The following is a 24,401-nucleotide window of genomic DNA, read 5'->3' as shown; positions in this document are numbered from 1 at the left end:
TGGCCGTGGAGCTTGACCAGTGTGAGCCCTTGTCTCCCGGCATCCCGCCCCCGACCTCTGCAGGGCTGGGGCGGTGCTCAGCACTGACGGTGCTCCAGGGGCTGAGCAGATGCCTGGCGCAAGCTCAGCATGGTCCTCAGAACCTGCTCTGTGCCCATTGCTGCACGGGCTGTCCTTCCTGACCTTCCTGCCCTTCCGAGCTGCTCCCACGGCCCCGGCCTCATGCCGCCTCCCAGAGGAGACAGCCAGGCCCAACCGCCTGTCCCCTCAGCACTGACTGACAGCGTGTGCACTGCACCCTGAGGTCCTCGCACGAGTCCGGAAAGCAGGCTCCACATCCCCATTTTCTGGATGTGGAAACAGAGGCCCAGGGAGCTGCCCCAGGCTCAGGGCTGCCCCCCGGGTCTCTGGCATCTCAGAATCGAGCCCATCCCGCTGCATCACACTGACCCCTCACTGCCCTTTCCATGAGCTCCAGACCCTGAAATGTGTCTTTAAGGAAATGACAGCCCAACATGTGAATGGCCCGTCCTTGGCCTTGCAGGTGGCTTGTAGGGGGGCAGCGTCCTTCCAAGCACCAGCCCCTAAAGCAGGTAGTTGCTGACTACAGTGGGAGGCAGCAATGCTGGGTCCAGCCTTCCTTGGAGGCTGATGTCCCGGGGTGGGGGCGGGGTGAGGCCGGGGTGGGGGCGGGGTGAGGCCGAGGTGGGCACCATCCCAGACACAGGCAGCATGGTCCTGCAGCACCAGCACCTCCGGCTGTGACCCGGAGTGCGCTGAGGGAGGCCCTGGACCGCCTGGGGCTTTTCCTCAGACCCGAGGTGAGTCCTGCACCCGGCGGGCCCGGCAGGGCTCAGGTGCAGCCACTGCTCAGGGAACGACACGGAACCGGGTGAAGGCAGGGGCTGGTCTCAGGCCTGAGCGGACAGATGCTCTGGTCATCACATAGAGGGGCCGAGTGGCCAGGCTGCCCAGGTCAAAGCCTGGCTCTGCTCTTGCCTGGCCTGACCCGGGCGACTGGTTCATGTCACTGGGCCTGGGTTCCCACCTGTGAACTGACTGTGGGCAGGAGGCTGACCCCCCTGAGCCTCAGTCACCTCATCTAGGAAATAGGCTGACACCACCCTCACTGGCCAGGGTGGCTGCAGGCCTTGTTTCCCCACCTGTGAACTGGCGAGGGGCCTCTCTCTCTCGTAGGGTGGTCGTGAGCATGACGTGACTTGGTCCCTGGCTCCGTGGGAGCTCTTGGTGGCCTTGGCTGTCCCTGACCTGCTGGGGAGGTCTGCACTTCCCAGAAATCTGCTCTGCTGTTCCTCCCTGCCCTCCCCATCCCCGCCCCCTAACACACACAGACACACACACACACACACACAGACACACACACACACACGCACAGGTAGACCCTTTATGGCTGGTGTCTGTCCAGCAGCTTCGGGCATGCTTGACCTGCCCCGTCCAGGCCCTGCACTGCGGCCCCAGAGACAGAGGCGACCCCCCCCCCCCCAGGGAAGGCCCTGAGCCTTCCAGGGCTTCAGGGCAGGCAGCCAAGGCACCGGAGGGAGGCGGGAGCAGGGGCCCCTCAGTGTTTACGACCCTCTCTCTGTGCAGCTGGAGATCTGGGATGCTGACGTTCCCCAGGGACCTGCTGAGTCCCGTGGAGCCGTGTGCACGTCCTCCTGTCTTCCCTATGGCTTGCTGACCGACTGCCTGCAGACAGGCACCCTGCTCGGTGGAGCAGGAGGTGTCAGCCCGTTTCCTAGATGGGGAGACTGAGGCTCAGAGGGGTCAGCCTCCTGACTGTCCGCAGTCAGGCAGATGTAGGTGGGGGCTGGACTCGAGGTTACAATCCTGGTCTGTCTGGCTTCAGGGCAGGAAGTGCCCGCTGCGTCATCACGGGTGTGACATTCACAGGCCTCGCGTCTCATCCTCACAAATGGCAAGTCACAGGTCATTGTCCCCCTCTCTGTGGCTGTGAAATGGGTCCAAACTTAACGACTGGCCAAGGCCACAGCCAGGAGGTGGCAGAGCCAGGATTCAATCCTAAGGCCTGGCGGATGCTCGTCTCCCCCAGGCCCTGGCTGTGGCCGCCCCCACCCGCAGTCCTGACCCAGCCCACCCACCTGCCTCCCCCACAGACACCCTCTGTTTGGCCGCAATGTGCCCCTGTCCAGCGGCTCAGGCTTCATCATGTCGGAGGCGGGCTTGATCGTCACCAACGCTCACGTGGTATCCAGCACCAACACCGTCTCAGGCCGGCAACAGCTCAAGGTGCAGCTGCAGAACGGTGACACCTACGAGGCCACCATCAAGGACATCGACAAGAAGTCCGACATTGCCACCATCAAGATCCACCCCAAGGTGAGTGGGCGGGGTGGGGGGGTGGAGCCCTTCCTGGACCCTGGAGCTCAGAGGCCTCTCAGCCCCTTTCCCGTCAGACACTCAGAGGAACCGAGGCCCCTGGGGACTGGCAACGTGTCCTAGTCTTGGGTCTAGTCAGACTAGAACCCCGGTGTCTGGACACCGCCCTGCACTTCCCTAAGTGGCCCGTGCAGGGCAGAGCAGGCTGCCATCCAGGAAATGTGCCACTCCCACGCAGAGGGTGGAGGGTCTCCAAGGCTGGGGACACTTCCACTGTCCCTCCCGGGCCTGTTCCTGGAGATGCCACTGTCCCCCAGAGGTCACAGAAGGGGTGACTCCCTCCAGCATGTTTCTTGCTGTTCAGCATCGTGGGCCCAGCTCCATGGGGCACTGTGGGCACACCTGGGGTGACCTGTGCCCTGCCCACGCCATGCAGTCCTTGTGGTGGGGAGGGCGGGCCGGCCCACGTGCGCTGGTGAGCTTACACCCAGCTTCTGCTCTTTCTGAATAAAAGTTGCCAGAATTTGAGATGATCAGTATCTTGCAAGGAGGCATCCTTTCCCCCGGTCACGGGAGGGGGAGTTCAGTGACTCCACGGAATTATCCTAAGGGAGACCCTTGCCCACTTTCAGAGCCCTGTCACAGTTGTTCCTGAGCCTGGGGCACCACCTCTATGTTGGAGACGGGGAAACCAGGGTTGACGGGAGGGCTGTACTCAAGGTCAGAGGTTGGCAGACTTTTTCCGTGAAGCGCTGGACAGTGAACGATGTAGGCTTCACAGGCCCTGTGGTCTCTGTCGCAACCTCTCCACTCTGAACTGTCCTGGGAAGGCAGCCACAGGCCAGACAGATGGCCGGGCTGCGGTCCAGAGAAAGATGTGTTTACAGAAGAGGCTGCTGGATTTGGCCAAGGGCTGCAGTGTGCGCCCCCTGCCCGAGGACCCTCGTGGGGAGAGGCAGAGCCATTCAGAGCCCCGGATGGGCGGCCGCTGGGTCTTTCCCCTTCCAGGTGCTGGAATCTCCCCCTGGGGAGTGGAGGGGTGCATCCTAGCAGCCACCAAAGATGCTGGCAGAGTCAGTAAGACCAGGTGCCCTGGTGCCCAGATACACTCAGTGCCTGCCTTCAGGGTTCTCCTGACCGTAGGTCTGACTCCCAGCCCCCAGCCCTGCATTAAACTGGGCTTTCGGGAAAGCTGCTGACCCACCTTGTCCCCTCTGGGTCCTCATCCCAGGTGCCGCTCCAGGGTCCTCACCTGGGACCCCGTGTGCCTCTTGCTGAGGCTTCACTTCCCAGCAGCTCAGAATGTGGCACGTTGAGGCTCCATGCCTCCCACGTGGGCACAGCTGCTCAGCACCTGCTTAACCCTCACTTCTGTGGACAGCATTTTTCCTGCTTTATCAAGAGCTGCTGTGAAAAACAGGAAACTTCTCACTTGACTTGGAGGCAAACAGTACACAGGGGATGCTCCTGACACGGGAGGAGAGGCCGGATGGATGGAGCCCACGGTCCTGAGGGTCTGCGGCTCAGGGTCCTGCCCGCTGACCTCTGGAGTCAGCAGAGGCCCCTGGGATCTGGGCACGGCTGTGCCTCCAGGCTGTGCCCAGCCAGACCTCTCTGTGTCCTCCCTGCCATGGACCCCGTGGCCTGCCTCGGGGAGACCTGTGGTCGCTGGTGGGCTGAGCCCCTGCTCTGTGAATGCCAGCCCTGGGTCTGATGGCCTCCAAGGGTCAGCCGGACTTGCTTTGGCCTGCACCCCTGATGGCTCTGTCCAGCCGCTCGGGGACCACCCTGCCGGGGGCCTGGCCATAATTTGGCTCTGGTCCCACCAAAGGCCCACCACTGAGCTTCTTTTCCCAAGTCCTCCCTGCCTCCTCCCCAGAAAAAGCTCCCAGCGCTGCTGCTGGGCCACTCGGCAGACCTGCGGCCCGGCGAGTTCGTGGTGGCCATCGGCAGCCCCTTCGCCCTGCAGAACACCGTGACCACCGGTATCGTCAGCACAGCACAGCGGGACGGCCGGGAGCTGGGCCTCCGGGACTCGGACATGGACTACATCCAGACGGACGCCATCATCAACGTGAGTCCGCACAGCGGCCTCAAGCTCGGTCCCCAGAGCTCCGCCCCCAGAGCCCGCCCCCAGAGCCCCTGCGTCTCTCCAACATATCCACTGGCTGGATAGTTCTTTCTTTACATTTAGTGCAGCTCTGACTCCCGGGACTTCTGCCCGGGGGCACCAGGCTGGGCCTCGCAGTCTTAGAGGCCGCAGCCCTGATCTGGGACAGCCCTTCAGAGTCGTAGAGACACAGCCAAGACCTTAGAAATATCTTTGCCTAAATCACACACCCCATCAACATTATTACCATTATTATTGCTACTACTATTATTATTCTATTGGATGCTGCCTCTTGCATTCACAAAGCCCTTTGTCCAGACACCCAGCACCCACCGCCTCTCTGCTTTACCATGGTTCAGACCCTCTTCTGGAAGTGTTGGTCTTTGAAAGACTTCTCAGTGCCAGTGGGATGAGAAACGGTGCCCTGTCCTGCATCCGCCTGGGAGGGTGGAAACACGGATGAGAGGCTGGAGGGAGCCCATGAGGTCTGGGCGGACAGCACCGACCGGCTTAGACCCGGATGGTCAGAGACGGCCATGCACTTGGCCTCTGCGGGCCTCAGCCTTCTTGTCTGTGGAATGGGCGCTGAGGCCTTTCAAGCCTGTTGGGCTCAGTTGCTTCAGTCGTGTCTGACTCTTTGCGACCCCATGGACTGTAGCCTGCCAGGCTCCTCCATCCATGGAATTTTCCAGGCATGAATAATGGAGTGGGTTGCCATTTCCTTCTCCATTCAACCCCGTTGGGGGAGGAAATTCAATTACATGTTTCTGGACCGGTTGGATGGTAGTTTCTAAAGAAAAAGCTTCAGAACCCCTCCAGGAGGGGAGGTTCAGGGCCTGGCTCATGTGGTATTTCCTCCCCTGCAGTACGGGAACTCCGGGGGACCGCTGGTGAACCTGGTGAGTGTCCTCTAGGGCAGGAGCCTCGAGTTTTCTGGGGCCCTGTTCACATTGGGGCGGGCGGCACAGTCTTGAGGGGGGCTTGGGACCCAGAACACAGACCTCATGCCTTTGCACCCAATGGCCTGGGGGCCCCGGAGGAGGATGCGACCCCAAGCACGTGCTGCCCCTGGGGGAGCCAGTGCTGTCAGGGGAATGAGGGCAGTCTGAGAACAGCAGGACCTGGTGCCTGTGGTGGGCCTGGGGCAGGGGGCACGGGTCAGGGGCCCATCACCTCATCATCGTGTTGATGGGAGGGGAGCTGGGCTTGCCACGCACCTCGACACCCAGGCTCCCTGGGGCTGGCCCCTGTGTCTGGGCTGTGTAAGGAGAGAGGCAGGCAGGGTCCCGCCAGAGCGCTGGGGCAGGGGTGTCTGCCGGGCCCCTCGGGAGGAGCTGCGTCCAGGAGTGGGGTTGCAGGTGGCAGATCAGGCCAAGCTGCACCCGCCTCCTGGGGGGTGCAGGACAGCGAGGGAGCCCAGCTCGAAAGGGACAGACAGTGGAGGACGCTGGAGGCTGCCCTGGCCCCCGTTCCCCCAACCCTGCTTCTCAAAAGAGGGGATAGAGGGTCCCCCCAGTTCTCACCACATCCCTCTTGGCTCCAGCCCCTCAGAAGGCTGGCTGGGGGTGTCCTCAGTCAGTAGGCACAGCTTCTCAGGGGCAGACTGTAGCTTCCCAGGTCAACACTCTCCAGTGATGGAGCTAGGGGGTCAGGTGTAGAGGCAAACGGCGGGAGAGGTGGGGGCCCCTGACTCAGACGTAGACCCTGGAGCACCTTTAGGGAGCTTCTCAGGGAGGGCGCTGACGGCCAGGGCCCCCCGTCTGGGAGCCGAGTCGCATGGACATGCTACTCTGCCACTGAGGGCAGCGGCTGCTTGGGCTCTCAGAGTGACCGCCCGCTCTGATCTCCCGCCCAGGATGGCGAGGTCATTGGCATCAACACGCTCAAGGTCGCGGCTGGCATCTCTTTTGCCATCCCCTCGGACCGCATCACGCGCTTCCTCTCAGAATTCCAGGACAAGAATGGCAAAGGTATGGAGCCCCCACGTGGGGTCAGGGACATGTCCCAGGGCTGAGCTTGCAGCTTCCAGCAGGGCCAGGCAATCCCACGGTTCTCTGTGCCCGCACCCACTGCCCAGCCTGCCCTGATGTCCCGAGACCCCCACCCGGGACACCTCAGCCTCTCTCCCATCCTCTCCTCACCTTATGATGATGATTACCCCCACCCCTCTAGATGGTCCCCTCTGGCTGAGGATCATCTATCTCACCTCCCACCTCCTAAGGTGATGGCCCCTAGGTTTCACTTGTCTGAGCTGCTCCATAGTTGTCAGAACCCAGATAAAACTTCCTTCTATCCCATTAACCCATCTGCCCTCCCACCCACCAACCCATCCACCCATCCACCTACTCACCAAGCCACCCACCCATCCATCCTTCCTCCCACCCACCCACCCACACACCAGCTCATCCATCCATCCACTCATCCCTTCATCCATCTATCCTTCCTTTCTACCTTCTTTTTCTTGCCTTCCTTCCTTCTGTCCTTCCTTCTGTTCATCCACCCATCCATCCACCCCTCCTGCACCTTTCTATCTACCTAGTTTTTGAGATGATGGTTTTCCTTCTTCGCCTTTTGATATGGTAAATTTCTTTGGTTGGTTTTAAAATACTAAGCTATCCTTGCATTCCTGGAATAAATCTCATTTAGTCATGATGTATTATCCTTTTTTGTGACTTAGCAGCATTATCCTTTTTTATATATTGATGAGTTTGATTTGCTGAAAGCATTTCAAGACTTTTCACATCTATCTTCATGAGGAATGTGGGTCTAGTTCTCTTTCTGGTTTTCGTGCTGGGATAATGAGTTGCGAAGTGGCTTAGGAAAAACACTCCCCCTGTTGGTCTCTTCCACGCTCAATTTTTTACTACAATGCTATTTTACTTCTGACACATCTGGTCAGCAATAAGTGGGGTTTCCCCCTGCCAAGCAGAATGTCTTACAATTTAACTCAATTCTGTCACTGTCTACCTGGAGATAGTATCAGACCCCACAAGATAAGGGCTCAGTCCTATGACTGCCCCCAGCCCTGCCTTCAGATGCCAATTGCACACTGTGGCTATAAATCAGAATTGCCCATGACCCCTTTCTTGGGTTGGATCGTTTGCTAGAGCAGGAAAACTGTTTGCTCAATAGATAACCAGTTTATTGTAAAGGACATGTCTCAGGAACAGCCTGATGAAAGAGACGCATAGGGCAAGGTGTGGGGGAAGGGTGCGGAGCCCACGTTCTCGGGGTGCACCTCCACACGAACGATCGTCAACCCAGAAGCTCTTCAAACGCATCTTTCTGGGTTTTGTGGTGGCCGCACGACATAGGCGTGGTTGACTAAGCTCTTGTGTGTATGTGTTAGTTGCTCAGTCGTGTCCACCTCTATGCGACCCCATGGACTGTCGCCCGTAGCTCCTCTGTCCATGGGATTCTCCAGGCAACAATACCAGAGCGGACTGCCCTGCCCTCCTCCAGGGGATCTTCCTGACCCAGGGATTGAAGCCGAGTCTCCTGCATTGCAGGCGGACTCTACCATCTGAGCTACAAGGGCAGCCTCTGATTAAGTTATTAGCCATTGGCAATTGATTCAACCTCTAGTTCATCTCCTCTCCCTGAAGCAAGGCTGAGAAGGCTGAGGAGGAAAGTTCCAATCCTCCAATTACATGGTCAGTTCCTCTTGCAACCAACTCGCCACCCTTAGGAACTTTCCAAAGTTTACCTCATTAACATAAAGTCAAGTGTGATTGAAAGGGACTTGTTGTGAATAACAAAAAGCCATGTGAGAGTTGGAGCTGAGTGCGGAAAGAAAAGGCTGAGCGCCAAAGAATTGATGCTTTCAAACTGTGGTACTGGAGAAGACTCTTGAGAGTCCCGTGGACAGCAAAGAAGCCAAGAGATCAAACCAGTCAATCCTAAAGGAAATCAACCCTGAATATTCATTGGAAGGACTGATGCTAAAGCTGAAGCTCCAATATTTTGGCCACCTGATGCAAAGAGCTGTTACATTGGAAAAGACCCTGATGTTAGGAAAGATTGAGGACAAGAGGAGAAGGGGAAGACAGAGGATGAGATGATTGGATGGCATCACTGACTCAATGAAGATGAATTTGAGCAAACTCCAGGAGATGGTGAAGGACAGGGAAGCCTGACATGCTGCAGTCCATGGGGTTGCAAAGAGTCGGACACGACTTAGCGACTGAACAACAATAACAATTTCACCTTTAGAGGTCTGGAACTGGTTTCAGGAGCTGCGAGGAAAAGATGTCCCTTAGAGGTCTAATCACTTTCTGTTCAGTTCAGTTGCTCAGTCATGTCCGACTCTTTGCGACCCCATGAATCGCAGCACGCCAGGCCTCCCTATCCATCACCAACTCCCGGAGTTTACCCAAACCCATGTCCATCGAGTCAGTGATGTCATCCAACCATCTCATCCTCTGTCATCCCCTTCTCCTCCCGCCCCCAATCCTTCCCAGCATTAGGGTCTTTTCCAATGAGTCAACTCTTCGCACAAGGTGGCCAAAGTATTGGAGTTTCAGCTTCAACATCAGTCCTTCCAATGAACACCCAGGACTGATTTCCTTTAGGATGGACTGGTTGGATCTCCTTGCAGTCCAAGGGACTCTCAAGAGTCTTCTCCAACACCACAGTTCAAAAGCATCAATTCTTCAGCGCTCAGCTTTCTTCACCGTCCAACTAATCACTTTAGGAAAGTACAAAAGTTTTAGGAGCTATGTGTTAGGAACCCTGGTTGAAGACCAAAATATGTATACATTTCATATTATTAGTCACAGTATCACAGAAATAGTCACTCATTTTCAGTTTTCTGGAACCATTTGTGTAGAACTGATATGATGTCTTCCTTAGGCGTCAGTTAGAATTCTCCTGTAAGACCATCTGGGCTTGAAGTTTCTTTGTGGGAAGAGTTTTAACTACTTCAATTTCTTTAATAGATACGAGGCTATAAAAAGTATTAGTCTCTCAGTCTCGTCTGACTCTTTGCAATCCCATGGACTGTAGCCCACCAGGCTCCTCTGTCCATGGGATTCTCCAGGCAAGAATACTGACTGGGTTGCCATTCCCTCCTCCAGGGGATCTTCCTGACCCAGGGATGGAACCCAGGTCTCCTGCATTGCAGGCAGATTCTTTACTGTCTGAGCCACCAGGGAAGCCCATATAGGGCTATGGAGGGTATCTGTTTCTTCTTGAGTGAACTTTCGTAGTTCGAAATTTTCAAGAAATTTATTCAGTTTACCTCTGTTGTCAAATTTATTGAGATCTAGTTGTTCATATTAGTCTCTTATCCTCTTAATACCTATAGAATCTGTAGTGATGTCACCTCTCCCATTCCTGATAATGATCATTGTCTTTTTTTTTTCTAATTAGTCTGGCTAAAAACTCATCAATTTGATTGATGTCAAAGAATCAACTTTTGGTTTTCATTTATTTTCTCCACCATTTCTATTTTCTATTTCTTTGATTTCTGCTCTTTATTATTTATTTTCGTCTGTCTACATTAGATTTCATTTGATATTCTTTTTCTAGTTTTTAAGGAGAAAGCTAAAGTCATTGATTTGATATCTTTCTTCTTTTCTAATACTGGTACTTTAGTGTTATTAATTTCCCTCTAAGTACTGCTTTACCTTCATTCCATGAAGTTTGATACATTGTATTTGGGGTTTTTTTGTATTTGAAATGCTTTCTAATTTCCTTTTTGATCTCTTCCTTAAAGCTGGGTTATTTAGAAGTATATATATTTACTTCCTAAGTTATTGTGAATCTTGTAGATACCTTGTAGTTTAATTCCACCGTGGCCAGGGAGCATATTTTTATGATGTTTTAAAAATGTGCTGAGACTTGTTTAGTGATTTTTGTTGTTGTTCAGTCGCTCAGTCGCGTCCGACTCTTTGTGACCCCTTGCACTGCAGCATGCCCGGCTTCCCCGTCCTTCACCATGTTTAGGGTTTAGACTATGTGAAGGTTGTTTTGGAGTCTAAGACATCTGCTAGACGGGGAAGCTTCTGGAGAAGCTGAGGGCATAGAGCTATCTCCTTAGCCTTCTATGTTTGTATTGCTCCAACTAGGGGGCCTGCCATGTTGTTAGAGCTCACTAAGAAAGTGAAATCGCTTAGTCGTGTCCGACTCTTTGCGACCCCATGGACTGTAGCCTACCAGACTCCTCCGTCCATGGGATTTTCCAGGCAATTGTACTGGAGTAGGGTGCCATTTCCCTCTCCAGGGGATCTTCCCGACCCAGGGATTGAACCCGAGTCTCCTGCATTGTAGACAGACGCTTTACCGGCTGAGCCACCAGGGAAGTCTAGAGCTCACTGGGTGTTATCAATTAATATCTGGTTTATGGAGAAGGCAGGAGAAGGTGACCAGTTCAGATCAGAGCAAGGCGACTTGGGGAGCCTGTGGGATGGAGGCTGGGGAGGGGAGCTCCACTGTCCACTGGGGTCAGGTGAGGGGCCCAGCAGGAGAGCAGATGTCAGAGCTGATGTGGTTGAATGGCGCCTGATGATGAGGGTGGGCCCAAAGCCCCCAGATCAGAACCAGGACCTCTCCCAGGCCCTCAGGAGCGGCCATAAGGGGAGAGGTGACTCTGGGCACCTGATGACACAGGAGCTGGGCTGGCCCCAGGAGGGCCCTGCTGCCTTCTGCTCCCTAGCCAGGCCTCTCGGGGAGGACAGAGGCTTTCACAGTGGCTCTAACGAAGTCCCAACACGCTCTGTTTCTAGACTGGAAGAAGCGCTTCATCGGCATCAGGATGCGGACCATCACGCCAAGGTGAGTGTCCGAAGGACGCTGGCCCCTGCCACCCCTCCATTCTCGCCCCTCACCCCCACCCTCCTCCTGGACCCTGGACCCGACGTGCCTGGCCATGAGCAGGTGCTCCCATGGACAAGACACACCCAGGCTTCTGAGCCTTTGCTCAGGTCAGTCCCTCGGCCTGGAATGCCTTTCCCCCTCAGCCTGATCCAAAGGACTCCGTTCAGGTGCTCCTCTTCCAGGAAGCCTCCCAGATTAGTTTTCCTGGGGCTACCATAACAAATCACCCCCAAGTTAGTGGCTTAAAACAACAGAAATTCATTCTGTCTACAGTTCTGGAAGCCCACAGTCCAGACTCTAGGGATCAGCAGGGCCGCGCTCCCTGGATGCTTCAGGGAAGGGTCCTTCCTTGCATCTCCCAGCTTCTGGTGGTTCCGGCTGTTTCTTGGGTTATATTTGCATCGCTGCAGCCTCTGCCTTTCTTGTCGCGTGGTGGGCGCGAAGTCCCCAGATTAGCGCCAGGACATCTCCCACCGTCTCAAGAGGGTGGCCTCTGCTCCCTCCTCCGCTTATTTCTCTGATAAAAACCGCAGCCATTGGCTTTCGGGACCACCCTAAGCCAGGCTGATCTCATCTCGAGATTCTTAACCAGCCGCATCAGCCAAGACCCTATGTCCAAACACGGTCACCTTCTGAGGCCCTGAGCAGACTTGGATTCTGGGAAGGGGACACCATCCTCCTTCCCCGGGCTGTGTGAAGGGAAGGAGGTGTCTCCTCTTCAGCTGCGCAGCTGCGCCCCCCCCCCCCAGCTTGCACTGGGTCCCACGGAGTCAGAGCTGCCCACCCTCAACCTTGGCCACAAGCTCTTTGTGAGCAAGGACTGTGTCCTGCTCACCCCCAGGGCCAGGACTATAAGAGAGCAGGTGTCTGCACGTTCTGAGTGCATGAAATAAGGGAGGCGCTGGGGAAGAGGAGGGACAAGGAGGAAGGAAACGAGACAGAAGGGAAGAAAATGCAAAGTCCAAGGGTTTGGAGAAGGAAGAGGTCACTGCGTTGGGGAGCTCTGGGGAGAACTAAGCTCCCCTGAGTGACCCTCCCACCCACACAGTCCCTAAGATGACTTTTCTTCCTGTGTGGGCAACCATTCCTCTAGGGAATAAATCTGAAAGCAATTTGGAATCAAGACCAATGTGCCAATTTACCTTCTAAAGGTGTTATTTTTCTCTTCCGTCCAGCCGTCCATCACACCATCCTTCCAGCCTTCTGTCTCTCCACGTTCACCCATTGTCTGTTCATCCTCCTTCCGTCTGCCCATCTATCCATCACTCTTTCCTTCCCTCCATCCCACCATCTGATCACCCATCTCTCTGCCTTTCCTTCCCTCCTTACCCCTTCTGCCGCTCATCCTCCCATCTGTCCGTCACCCTCCCCTCGCCACACTTCCTGCCATCCACCCTCACTGAGATTTCTCTTGAGGAGCCCAAGTTGAGTGGGGGTCATAGACAAGAACCAGTGACAACACAGAGTGGTCAGTGGCAGGACCGGGCAGCGTGGGGCACAGAGGAGACTCCTCATCCTGGGTGGAGGAGGGGACGAGGGGGCAGCTTTGTATTAAGGACTCAGCTTAGAGGCCCAGAAGAAGTGCCTTAACAGTGGAACTGTCTTTTCAGTTTGGTGGAGGAGCTAAAGGCCAGTAACCCAGACTTCCCGGCAGTCAGCAGTGGGATTTACGTGCAAGAGGTTGTTCCAAATTCACCTTCTCAGAGGTAGGTTCCAGCGGAGGAAGCAAGGAGGCTGGGCGGGTGGGCTCAGGGCCTGGGCTGGACTTGACTTGACTGACCTTGCATGACCTTGAGATTCCTGGCAACATGGTGTAACATGAAAGTGGCAGGCGGGATCCTGGCCAGTCCTCTAAGCTGGGCTCAGGCTGGAGGGTGAAGGCCGTCCCCTCCTTGGCCCAGAATGTCTTTCCCTTTGGGTCTGGAGAGACAGGGTAGTAGTGGAGGTCCCCGCCCCGAGCTGAGAACTCCACGCCAGCCTCTCACCAGCCTCTCGGGTCAACCTGGGTCTTTCCTGGCCAGTTTCCTCATCCGCAAAATGGGTATGATTCTGCCTACTCTTCCTCTCCCATGAGACACTGTCAAGATCAACTGGGGGAGAAAGCCTTGCTTTCTCGGGAACCACTGAGTACGAGAGAAAGGTCGAATGTCGCAGCATGGTGAGCTGAAGCAGGCCACGTGGGGAGTGATAGCATGCGTGCATGGCTGATCCTGTGCCCTGGACCGGCTCTGAACAAGTGCCCGCCCCTCCTCCTCCCAGGGTCCATCTGTGCAGTGGGTGGGCTCCTTCGGATCCTGCTTCTAAACTATAGCTTCGGGAGCAGGAAGTGGCCCATGTGGGGTCTGGGGCTTCTGTGGGGGGCAAGTGGAGCCAGGCAGGAGGGTCCCCCAGCCCCTTCAGCCCAGTAGGACCAGTTTTCTCTGTTTTGTGTGCTGGGCTGGAAGACAGGTCCCTGGAGTCTTTCTGCCCTAACACGGCATGCGTGTTCGGCCACAGCCGCCCTGCAGTAGAAACTGTTGAAATACAGATCAGTGATGCCAAAGAATAATCACCCCCAACTCAAGCTCTTTGTTCGGGGGTGCTGGAGCAGCAGGCAGCCGTCAGGGAGAGTGGCCACACACAGGGAGCCCCAGACAGGGGAGCCTGGTGGCGATCGTGGCTGCGGCTGACCCAGGCTGGGTCGTGAGCTGGGCGTTCCAGGTGCGTCCCCTCAGGGGCTCCTCACTGCTGCCCGTGAGGTGTGGGCAGCTGCTCTCGTCCCATTGCTCAGATGGGAGGACTGAGCCTTGAAGCAGTCACTCCTCCAAGGTCATGCAGCTTGCACGTGTGGATCTGGGTCCTGTCACCCATGAACCTGACCTCAGTGCCACCCTGCCTTCCCTCTGGATGGAGGGGAAGGTCATGGCAAGTCAGGTGCAGAAGGGGGCTGGCCTCGGTTTCTCCGGCCCTGATGCGAAAGTCTTAGTAACTGCAGCAGCGGTGGAATCAATACCCTGGACCTTGCTGTAATTTGCAAAGAGTGTCTCCACACAGGGCTGTAGTGGCGGGAACCGAGGCTCACGGGGCCACGTCCCTGGCCCAGGTGGGGAGGCCACAGCCAGAACGTGATCCCAGCCCCTCTGCTGTACAGAAAAGTCAACCAACAAAGCGCTAGCCGGTGGTAGGACAGTGGTCTCCTCCTGGGGTGAGAGCCTGGTGGTCAGGACCCTGTTCTCACCTGTTGAAATGACTTCCCTTAAACCTGCAGCTGTTAACGGTGCCCAGGCCCCGGCCTCTCGGGGATGAGCTGTGACCGCCTCTCTCTCCCGTTGGCAGGGGGGGCATCCAAGATGGCGACATCATCGTCAAGGTCAACGGGCGGCCCCTGGCCGACTCGAGCGAGCTGCAGGAAGCCGTGCTGACCGAGTCCCCCCTGCTGCTGGAGGTGCGGCGGGGCAATGACGACCTGCTCTTCAGCATCGCGCCCGAGGTGGTCCTGTGAAGGCGGGGCCATCTCCCCCCCACCCCACCCATCGCCGAGGACCGGGGCCCACGGGCTGGCTCCCTCCAGAGCCGCTGCCCCACACGGGATCAGGACGAAGGACCCGGGTCGGTCCTCAGCAGAGCCAGCAGACTCTCCCTGGCGTCCAGGACCAGAGCCACAGGCTGGCTGGGCTTGGCCGGGGGCCCGCATCTCAGCCTGCATCACGGTGCCCTGGGGGGCAGTCCAGTGTCCGCCGCCACCACCACCAAATGCTCCGGAGGGCCCCTCCACATTCCCGGATCTAGAAGACTCTCGTATTTGCCCCAAAGCCCCTCCTCTCTCCCGCCTTCCTGCCTTTGCACCGTCCGTAGGATACCTCTCTGTAAATGCCCGCCATTTCTTCCCCACCCTCACCTCCCCGGCTCTCACTGATCAGGTCTCGTGCCCTGAGCCTCTTCCTCTCCCCGGGGTGCCCCTCTGCCCCCCCAGCACAGCGCCCATCACCTTAGATGACCAGGGCTGTCTACCTGGCTCACCTGCTCCCACTGAGGAGTCCGGTGTGGTGGGTCTGGCTGGCAGCTGGCACCGTGAAGCGTCCCCTGACGACTTAGCCGAGCCCTAGGGCCTCCCAGGTGGGAAAGAAGCAAGCAGAGAGTGTCTCCCCCTCCCTTCCGGGAGGCTGGCCTGTCCTCCGGGAGAGGACCCTGGGGTGGGGTGGGGTGGGGGGTGCGGAGGAAGCTGGGACCCGTGGGCAAGGGGAGGCGAGGACTGAGCCACTGGCCTCCCCAGATGTTCTGCGGGCAGCGGGGACTCGTGGGTCCCCAGGAGCTCAGGTGGTCCCCTCTCGGTGGGGCTCTTGTTTCCAGGTGACTCCCTGAGCTCCCCAGTGCAGCCCAGTCCCCGAGTTGCTTGTACTGTATGTTTCTCTACTGTATGGAAATTAAAGTTTACAAGCACATGGTTCTGGGCCAGCAAGGGCACGTCTGGGGCCCCCTGCTCACTGCTGCACAGTTCCTCCTGACCCAGAGCTGACCCTTCCACCGATAGGCACAGAGACAAGGGGCTCAGCTGCCTGGAGCAGCACCCGGGCATTGCCACGCCCTGCCACCCTGCCCTCAGCCCCAGGCTCCCCACTTCGACTTCCTGCCTCTGGTCCCCAGCAAGATGCCTCCCCTCCCCATTGCAGGAGCCTCTCCCCGACACAGGAGGGTCCTGATACCACCCACCTCCTGGCAGTGGCCTCCTGGCAGTCGGGCAGAGCCCTTGGAGAGGTGCCCGGCTGGCAACTCACCAAGTGTGCAGTGCGTGCCCAGTCAGGCTGTGGGGTGAAGTCTCCCTGTGTCTGCGCTATGTCATCTTCACTGCAGACCACCCGGCAAGGGGGCTCGAGGCAGAACCGGGGAGGGCAGGGCAAAGCCAGCTGCCCAGGACCCCAGCGGGGGCTGCGGGCAGGTACCAAGAGATGTGAAGTGGCCCAGAGCCAGCCTCCAGGGTTGCATGAGTGGGAGGGTGAGGGGCACTGATCCCGGCTGAGAAGGAGAGCCCAGCCCTGAGTTCTGGACCACCATCCTGTAACGATGGAGACCCCTTTGGTCCAAACCTCTCAGAGCGGCAGGGCCTGCCCCCAGCTAGCCTCTGTGTGACCACAGCCAGCTTGTCCCTCGGGGGTGGGGGGAACTACAGACTTCACGCTTTCCCAACTCCGAGAGCCTGAGATTCGACAGGTCCAGACTTAAATGACCCGCCAAGGGGGCTAATTTTAGGAGCTAGCCTCGGATGGCCACAGCGGTGGCTGGAATCCTGCTCAGTACCTAGAGGGACTCACAGGAGACAGGCCCAGAGGGCAGGGGGCTGGAGGTGCTGACTGGGGCTGACTGTGTGGCCACGGGCCGGCTGGACAAATGGGGTAGGGGGTTAGGGAATCAGACTGAAGAGCTCTCAGCACCCACAGCCAGAAAAGAACCGGAGACCATCTGACGATGCTGTGATCCTGTTCACTATCCTAATTTTTCGACCCCAGGGCTCAGACAATCACAGAACTGAGCACCCTCCCCACCCCCCAGGCCACGTCCAGGCCCTGCTGGGGAAGGAGGGGGCCAGGCACAGAGGCCACCCTGCAAGGCACTTCCCAGCCCCTGGCGGTGGTCCCTGCCACCCACCGGCCAGCCCACCCCCATCCCTATCCACCCTGAGCCGGCTCCTATCACATCCCATCCCATGGCCAGTGTCCTCCGGAAGTGTCCAAGCACCGCCCTGGAGCCTGGCCCAGCCCCCACGGTGGGACCACCCATCTCTCAGACAGCCCCCACGCCCCTCGCCCATACCCATGCCGGGTGGACCAGACCATCCCGACAGAGCAGGCCTGTGCCATCACACACACCCCTCCTGCCCCGTCCTCTGGTCCACTGCCCAATCTGGAGCAGTCCTGGTGTCCAGGGTCGGTCCACTTGCTGAGGTCTCTGCTCTCACCCACCCCGGGTGGGCCCCTGCTTTGTGCATTCACAACGGCGCACAGGGCATGGTCCTTGTTCCCCATCTGTGGCCCCCTGACGGTGTGCCCAGGGGCCACGTGGTCCTCCCTGGGGGTAGGGAGCCCGGGGGAGCTGGGGCAGCTGTCCAGGTCAAGGCCGCTGGTCTGGGGGCCTGGGCTTGGGCAGACGATGAGCTGCAAGTAGGGCACTGAGAGCGGAGCCTTGGACTTTAGCGAGGCCAGGCGTGAGAGGGCTCTGGGGCCCGCTGTCAAGGGGTCAGTTCGACTCCCGGTGAGAGCTGCTTCCTGGCCTGGCAGAGGCTGCTGATGGCTCTATGCTCAGGAGGCGGTGGTGAGGGTGGGGAGGGGGTGGGAGAGGACTGGAGTCCCTTCCTATGGGGGCGGGGCGGCAAGCCCCCCGTGAAGTTCCCCACCTCATCTAACCCTGCTGGCTCCCCCAAGGCCTCGCCTCCACTTCCCGTGACGCTGAGGGTAGGGAGGGCTTCCGGTTGTGAAACTGAGGGACATGATCCAGTCCTTAGCACTGCGATGGAGGTGGGGGAGGAACAGACCGGGAAGCGAGAGAAGCCGACAGGCCTGCGGGTGTTGTGCTGGAGGGCTCGGGATGAGGAAGCTGGCTGAGCCCCTCTGAAGAGCTGTGCAGCTGGAAAGCTGGTGGCAGTGGGGGTCCCACCTGCCCTCCTTCCAGAGGGCATAGCTGGTGTCCCCAGGCCCCAGAGGGGACCCCCAGGCCCCAGAGGGAGTCCTGAGCCCAGAACTGTCCCTTGCAGCTGTAGGTGTCCTCAGAGGTGCGGGTGTTGGGGGGGACATCGCCAGCCGCCCTCGCCCGAGACTTGGAGAGGCAGATAGCGGGGCGCCCAGCACCTGCCCAGAGGTCCAGTGGGGTCACGTGCTTGCAAGTGCCCAGGATGGGTTGCCGGCATTTTCCAGAACCATCTTCCCCTGAGATCTGGCGCTGGGGTGCACCAGGCTCCCTGACATGGCCTCTGCGGGTGTCAATGACGACCAGCCCATCAGCAGCGCCCCCCACTTCCCCACCGCTGCCTGGAAACCCTGGTGTTTGGAGGGGAGTCATGGCTGTGGCCCCGAGGGGGCGGGGCTGAGGCCTGTCTGACCCCAAAGCTGCTTTGCTGCAGCAAGTGTCAGATGAAATGTCGCCCAGGGGGGCTTCCCTGGCAGTCCAGGGGTTAGGTCTTGGCGCTTTCACTTAGGGGGCGAGGGTCCAGTCCCTGGTCAGGGAACTAAGGTCCTGCAAGCCCTGTGTGTAGTCAAAAAAAAAAGTCACAAAGGAGGTTCCTGACTCACAGTCTGGCCCCAGAGTGCCCAAAATATCACTTCATATCTGGTCACTTCCTGCATCAGCCCCTGGGGGACAGGGTTACCCTGCCCTCCGCGACCTCAGGCCGTCAGTGTGTGAAATGGGGGGTGGAATGCGAGGGTCTCAGCATAGGCCTGTGCTGGGGTCTCAGCTCGGCCCATCGCTGCCTGATTTCTGCGGGCACCCTTGACTTTGTGCTTCGGCCTTAGGGAGACCCATGGATACCACCTCTGGCGCTGAGGGACCCCTTCTCTGATGCTGGGAGCGGCCTAGTCACCTGCTCCTGGGCTGGCTCTGCAGCAGCGGGCTCTGTGGGGGTCAAGGCCTCCGCCTCCGCCTGCCACTCAGCCCCGACCACCCCCAGCCAGGCAGACTTGGCCTCTCCGCAGCTGTTTCAGCGGCTGCTGGTGAAAAACAACTTTTTCAGAGCCCGCCAGCTGCCGCCAGAGCCATTGTGCAACCCTCAGGCTCCTGACGCAAGCCCCCCAACCCCCTGCTCTGTGTCCTGGGAGCTGCAAACAGGGTTCTGAGAAGGTCAGAAGCACCGCCCCCCCCCCACTTCTGGCTTTGAGATTCCCTCCCAAAACACCTCGATCTCTAGATGGGCCGGACTGGAAGGGGGCATCACAGCTTCCCTGGTTCGAACAACCCATTGCACAGAGGCCAAAACTGAGGCCCAGAGGGGAGAAGGACGTGGGGTCACACGTGAGCCAGGGACTGGCTCCTGCAGGGCACAGGGCTGAGCCAGAGCAGACAGCTGTGGCCGCAGCTGCAGCTGGACAAACATCCATCTGTCCGAGTGTGTGGGGCCCAGGCCGGGAGCTCCAGGAGCCGGCATTCCGGGGGTGGATGGCTGTTGTTCCTGTGAGCTATGGACCTGCAGGGCATCTTCCTCCCCTCCCCCTCTGGGATTAGTGAATCCAGAACACAGTGACCAAAGATGGAAGTTCTGGAATGGGTCAGATGCGAGGGAAACAGCAGGGGGCCTGGCACGGCTACCCCAGCCTCGGGCAGCGGCGCCTGAGGGGAATGGCTGGGGCCCGCCTGCCAACATGGCCCAGCTCCATGTCTGTGTCAGGTGGCCTCTCGCCTCCCGTCCACGCCTCCCCTCCCTCCGCAGGCTTGGATGCTCGTCCCCCTTCTTGCTGCCCCCGGGCTGCCCTGACCTCAGTCCACATTCCTCGGGTCTTTCTAGGTCTGGCTCTGCTCCCATCTCCCGCACTTTCCCTGCCTCCAGGGAAGCTGCCCTTCTCCCGGGATGCTCTCCAGGCTGCTCTGGGTTCGCGTCTTTCTACTGAGCACCTTCTCCGTGACGGGCTGAGAAGTGGTCTCCAAAGTATCCACATCATAGCCCCGGGGAACCTGTCATGTCAGCTCACCTGGCCATAAGGAGCTTGCAGGTGTGATCCGATGTAAGATCCTGCAGTGGGAGGTCGCCCTGGATTCTCCAGGACCATGGCACGTGACCACAGGGTCCTTAAAGAAAGAGGCAGGAGAGTCAGACAATGGGCGCAAGGTCGGGGTGACGTGTGGAAGGGGCTGAAGACTGTGGGCGCCTCTGGAAGCTGACAGTGAAGTCTCCCCTGGAGACCCCCAGCGGAACCAGCCCCGCCCACACCTGGACTTCAGCGGTGACCCTGACCCTGACCCCTCGTGACAGTCAGTGGCTTTGTTCTAAGTCAGCGTACTTGTGACCCCTGAGAGCAGGAACCCCAAACCATCTTGGAAGCCTGTTCACCTCTCCCGCATCCCGCCTGCCCCACTGATCAGCTCTGCCGACCACTTCCTACCCCGGAAGGCCGGCTCCAGAATCAGGCAAACCGTGAACTTCTCTGAAGTCCCAGCCGTGTCCCCAGAGCCAGTTCCATGCCCACAGCAGAGCAGGTGCTTAGGGAGAACCCTCCAGGGCCCATGCTTGCTGCGTCACTGCAGACCAGACCCCCCAGTTCCACATCAAGGAAGACCAGGTGCCACAGGTGGGATCTGGGGAGGGGAGGGAAGGGCACAACCGTCCTCATTGCCACGCGTTTCTCTAAACCCCAGGAGCAAGCTCCGCCCCCCCACAGGTGTCCTTGCAGATGGATCAGGCCACATGCTGTACCTTTACCCACTCGGGGTCACGAAGCCCTATCCAAGACCCACTCCAGCCTCTAGGGACACCCCCGGCAAGGGGAGTCTCCAGGGGGAATGGACACTCCTCCTCACACCAGCCAGCCCCAGCCTCTGCCCCATTCCCTCCCCCTACTTCAAAGGAGACCCCCACTCTGGGTCCCCCCAGGGCTCCGAGGAGGAGCCCCTCACCTTAGCCCTCACCCACTGATTGCCCAAGTCCTCTCTGATGTCCTGACCCCTTGCATCCCCGGGCTCTCCATGCCCGGGAAACACAACCAGGATGGGACAGCATATGCTCACTCCACACGTGACTATGCACACGGCACACATGTGAATACACACACAGCACACATGATTATGCATACAGCACACACTCACTGCACACGTGACTATGCACACGGCACACATGTGAATACACACAGGCACGTGTGCACGCACACACAGTACACACTGCACACGTGACTATGCACACGGCACACATGTGAATACACACACATGTGCATGCACACACAGCACACATGATTATGCACACAGCACACGCTCACTGCATACGTGACTATGCACACGGCACACATGTGAATACACACATGTGCATGCACACACAGCACACATGATTATGCACACAGCACACACTCACTGCATACGTGACTATGCACACGGCACACATGTGAATACACACAGGCACGTATGCATGCACACACAGCACACACAGTACACGCAGCGCACACCCATGTGCCCGCCCTTCGCCCCATCGCCCCGTCTGTCTGCGTGCCGTGTCATGCACAACTCCTTTCATGCCACACGTCACATTACACCCACCTTTCTTGGATTCAATGTCTTCTTCGATAATTTCTTTTTCATTTTCTTTGAAATGTTCCTCAAATAAATGTTTTCTAAAAGAAGCACAGGGTGTGAAAGGAGAGCTGACATGTTTGAAATGTTTTAATTTTTTCAAAATTTTTTTCCCTGTGAAGTGTGACACAGACAGAAAAGGACCCACGCCGCAGTGGAGTGTCCCATCCGAAGACAAAGCCACACCACCCTCCCACCCCTGAGTCAAGAGCAGAACCCTGCCGGCCCTCAGACCACCTGCAGCCCCTCCCTGGACGCCCCCTCCTCCCCTCACGTTGTGGTCACTGCTTCCTCCCCTTGCTTTGAAGTGTTACCTCCCCCGTCTGCATCGCTCAACATGAGGTGAGTTTTGCCTGCACCTTTCACTATTCAAATGAGATCCCACTGCGTGTCCTCATTGGTATCTTTTGTGGAGTATTGTGTTGTGAGGTTCGTCCGCAGTAATTACTGAAGCTCATCATTGTAGAGAGCCTGGCCCATGAGTTCCGGCCTCCTGGTGATGGACACCCAGGCTGTTTGCAGCTTGGGGCCATACCCAGCCCCTGCCTCCAGGCCACGCAGCCCTGAGCATCTGTGTGAGTGTGCGTCTCTGATGACTGGGAATTCATTTCTGTTGGGTGCATTTCTAGGAGTAAAACCTTCAAGGCCATCGGGTGCATGGGTATCCCATTTGGGTAGAAATACAAGCTTTTCAAAGTGGTTTTACTGATTTGCGCTCCCCCACCATGTGTACAAGGGTTCCTTCTGCTTCACACCCTCAGCAGCACTTGATGTGGTCAGCTTTGAATGGAAGGCATTCTGTGGCCACAGAGCCATAGCTCTGGGTTTCAGCTTGTGAATCCAAGACTCCTGGGAGGCAGGGCAGCTCTGTCAACATCGTTGGTCGATTAGATTTCTCTCTGGTGCAGGACCTTTCACTTCTTGCCTGTTGGTCTCTAGAATGGCCGTTTCCTTATTGCTTGGTGGTTCTTTTGTGCCCTGTAGAAATGAGCTCGTTTGCCTTTTTTGTGCTGAAAATACCTTCTCTGTCTCTGTAGTTTGCATTTCCACTCTTGAGACGGTGTGCTTTGATGAACAGAAGGGTTTGTTTTAATAGCCCAATTTACCCATCTTTTCCTTCCTGCTGCTGCTGCTAAGTCACTTCAGTCATGTCCGACTCTGTGTGACCTCACAGACGGCAGCCCGCCAGGCTCCTCTGTCCATGGGTTTCTCCAGGCAAGAATACTGAAGTGGGTTGCCGTTTCCTTCTCCCTTTCCTTCCTAACTAGTGGTATTTATTGTCTATGTGTTTATTTATTTATTGGCTGCACTAGGTCTTTGGAAGAAAAGCTATGACCAACCTAGAGAGCATATTAAAAAGCAGAGACATTAGTTTGCCAATAAAGTTCTGTCTAGTCAAGGCTATGGTTTTTCCAGTGGTCATGTATGGGTGTGAGAATTGGCCCATAAAGAAAGCTGAGCACCGAAGAATTGATGCTTCTGAACTGTGGTGTTGGAGAAGACTCTTGAGAGTCCCTTGGCCTGCAAGGAGATCAAACCAGTCCATCCTAAAGGAGATCAGTCCTGGGTGTTCATTGGAAGGACTGATGTTGAAGCTGAAACTCCAATACTTTGGGCACCTCATGAGAAGAGTTGCCTCATTGGAAAAGACCCTAATGCTGGGTAGGATTGGGGGCAGGAGGAGAAGGGGACGACAGAGGATGAGATGGTTGGATGGCATCACCGACTCGATGGACATGAGTTTGAGTAAACTCCAGCAGTTGGTGATGAACAGGAGGCCTGGCGTGCGGCAGTCCGTGGGGTCGCAGAGAGTCGGACACGACTGAGCGGCTGGACCGAGGTGAGGGCCGAGCGGCTGGACCGAGGTGAGGTCTTCTTCGCCGCGTGCAGGTTGTTTCCCGGTTGCAGCGAGCTGGGGCCGCTCTTTGTTGCGGTGCAGACCCCTCTCGGCGCTGCCGTCTCCTGTTGCAGGGCACAGGCTGCAGGCACACGGGCTCAGCAGTCGTGGCACTCGGGCTTAGCCGATCCCGCGCATGTGGAATCTTCCCCTAGCTAGTGTTTTTTGATGTCTGATTTAGAAAGAATCTTCCTACCTCGGGATCGCTACCTTCCTGAAGCTTTATTATCTTACATTTAGATGTATAATCCAGCTGGAACTGCCTTTCGTGTGTGATGCAAATGAGGGGTCGAGTCAAGCTGTCTTTTTCCATCTGGAGATATCACCGTCCCATAAAAGGCAATTCTTTCCCACTTTCTCAGAACCCAGGCTCCCATATGTGCACGCTATCGGGTCAAGCACACCCACGCGGAAGCATTTACACACATGGTGTCTGAGGCCGGGTCCCCCAGGGCTGACCCTGAGCCACGGATTCAGCTGCAGGTGGCCCCCAGAAGCACTGCAGGGAGTGCATAGCTGAGACAGGTCAGGACAGGAAGCCAAGAAGCTGGTGATTTCAGCAGCACTTAGGGCGCAATCCTACTAGGGGAGGAGGGGGAAGGGGAAGGAGGAAGGGGAGGCTCCTGTCTGAGCCTCCATTTTCTCATCTGTGAAATGGGATAGTTATGTCCATCTCATGGGGTGGTTATGTGGCTTGAGAGAGGCTGCAGGTGGGGTATTAGCTGCCCCATAGTGAGATGCGGCGAGTAACTAGGCATTAAGATCTGTGTGTTCCTGAGATGGTCCAAATCTCCCCGTTTCCACCTCCAACGGCTTTCTAACTCCGGGAAGCCATGATAACGGTAAACGACTCTGAACACTCTCCCTTTAGCAAGGAGGACCCGCTCTCTCACTGAGGTCTGCCTGTTCCCACATGCCTGGCCCCGAGATCAGCCTCAGGAAGACGTTGCCTTTCTGTGAGGTTAACCGTAACACGTTTCTACG

At 57.5% G+C, this 24,401-nt stretch overlaps 1 protein-coding gene across 4 annotated transcripts in view; it reads left to right on the top strand.

The window, feature by feature from the left end:
- Positions 1 to 15,705, top strand: part of HTRA3 (HtrA serine peptidase 3) — a 30,040-nt gene extending 14,335 nt beyond the window's left edge. Inside the window, exons 3-9 of one of the 4 annotated variants that reach the window (XM_081575996.1) lie at positions 2,136 to 2,358; positions 4,238 to 4,432; positions 5,335 to 5,367; positions 6,324 to 6,438; positions 11,194 to 11,242; positions 12,895 to 12,990; positions 14,600 to 15,705. In XM_081575996.1, coding sequence (XP_081432122.1) covers positions 2,136 to 2,358; positions 4,238 to 4,432; positions 5,335 to 5,367; positions 6,324 to 6,438; positions 11,194 to 11,242; positions 12,895 to 12,990; positions 14,600 to 14,765 — 877 coding nt within the window. In that variant the 3' untranslated portion in view covers positions 14,766 to 15,705. Of the gene's footprint in view, positions 1 to 2,135; positions 2,359 to 4,237; positions 4,461 to 5,334; positions 5,368 to 6,323; positions 6,459 to 11,193; positions 11,243 to 12,894; positions 12,991 to 14,599 lie in introns of all 4 variants that reach the window. The other 3 variants (XM_081576066.1, XR_014078678.1, XM_081576106.1) reach the window with 3 other exon arrangements.
- Positions 15,706 to 24,401: the final 8,696 nt, after the last annotated feature.

This window comes from Giraffa tippelskirchi, chromosome 1 (genome assembly GCF_054371585.1).
Source record: "Giraffa tippelskirchi isolate mGirTip1 chromosome 1, T2T-mGirTip1v1.2.pri, whole genome shotgun sequence".
Taxonomy (NCBI): Eukaryota; Metazoa; Chordata; class Mammalia; order Artiodactyla; family Giraffidae; genus Giraffa; species Giraffa tippelskirchi.
Note: the sequence above shows the minus strand (reverse complement) of the source record. Positions and strands in the feature narration are given on the sequence as shown.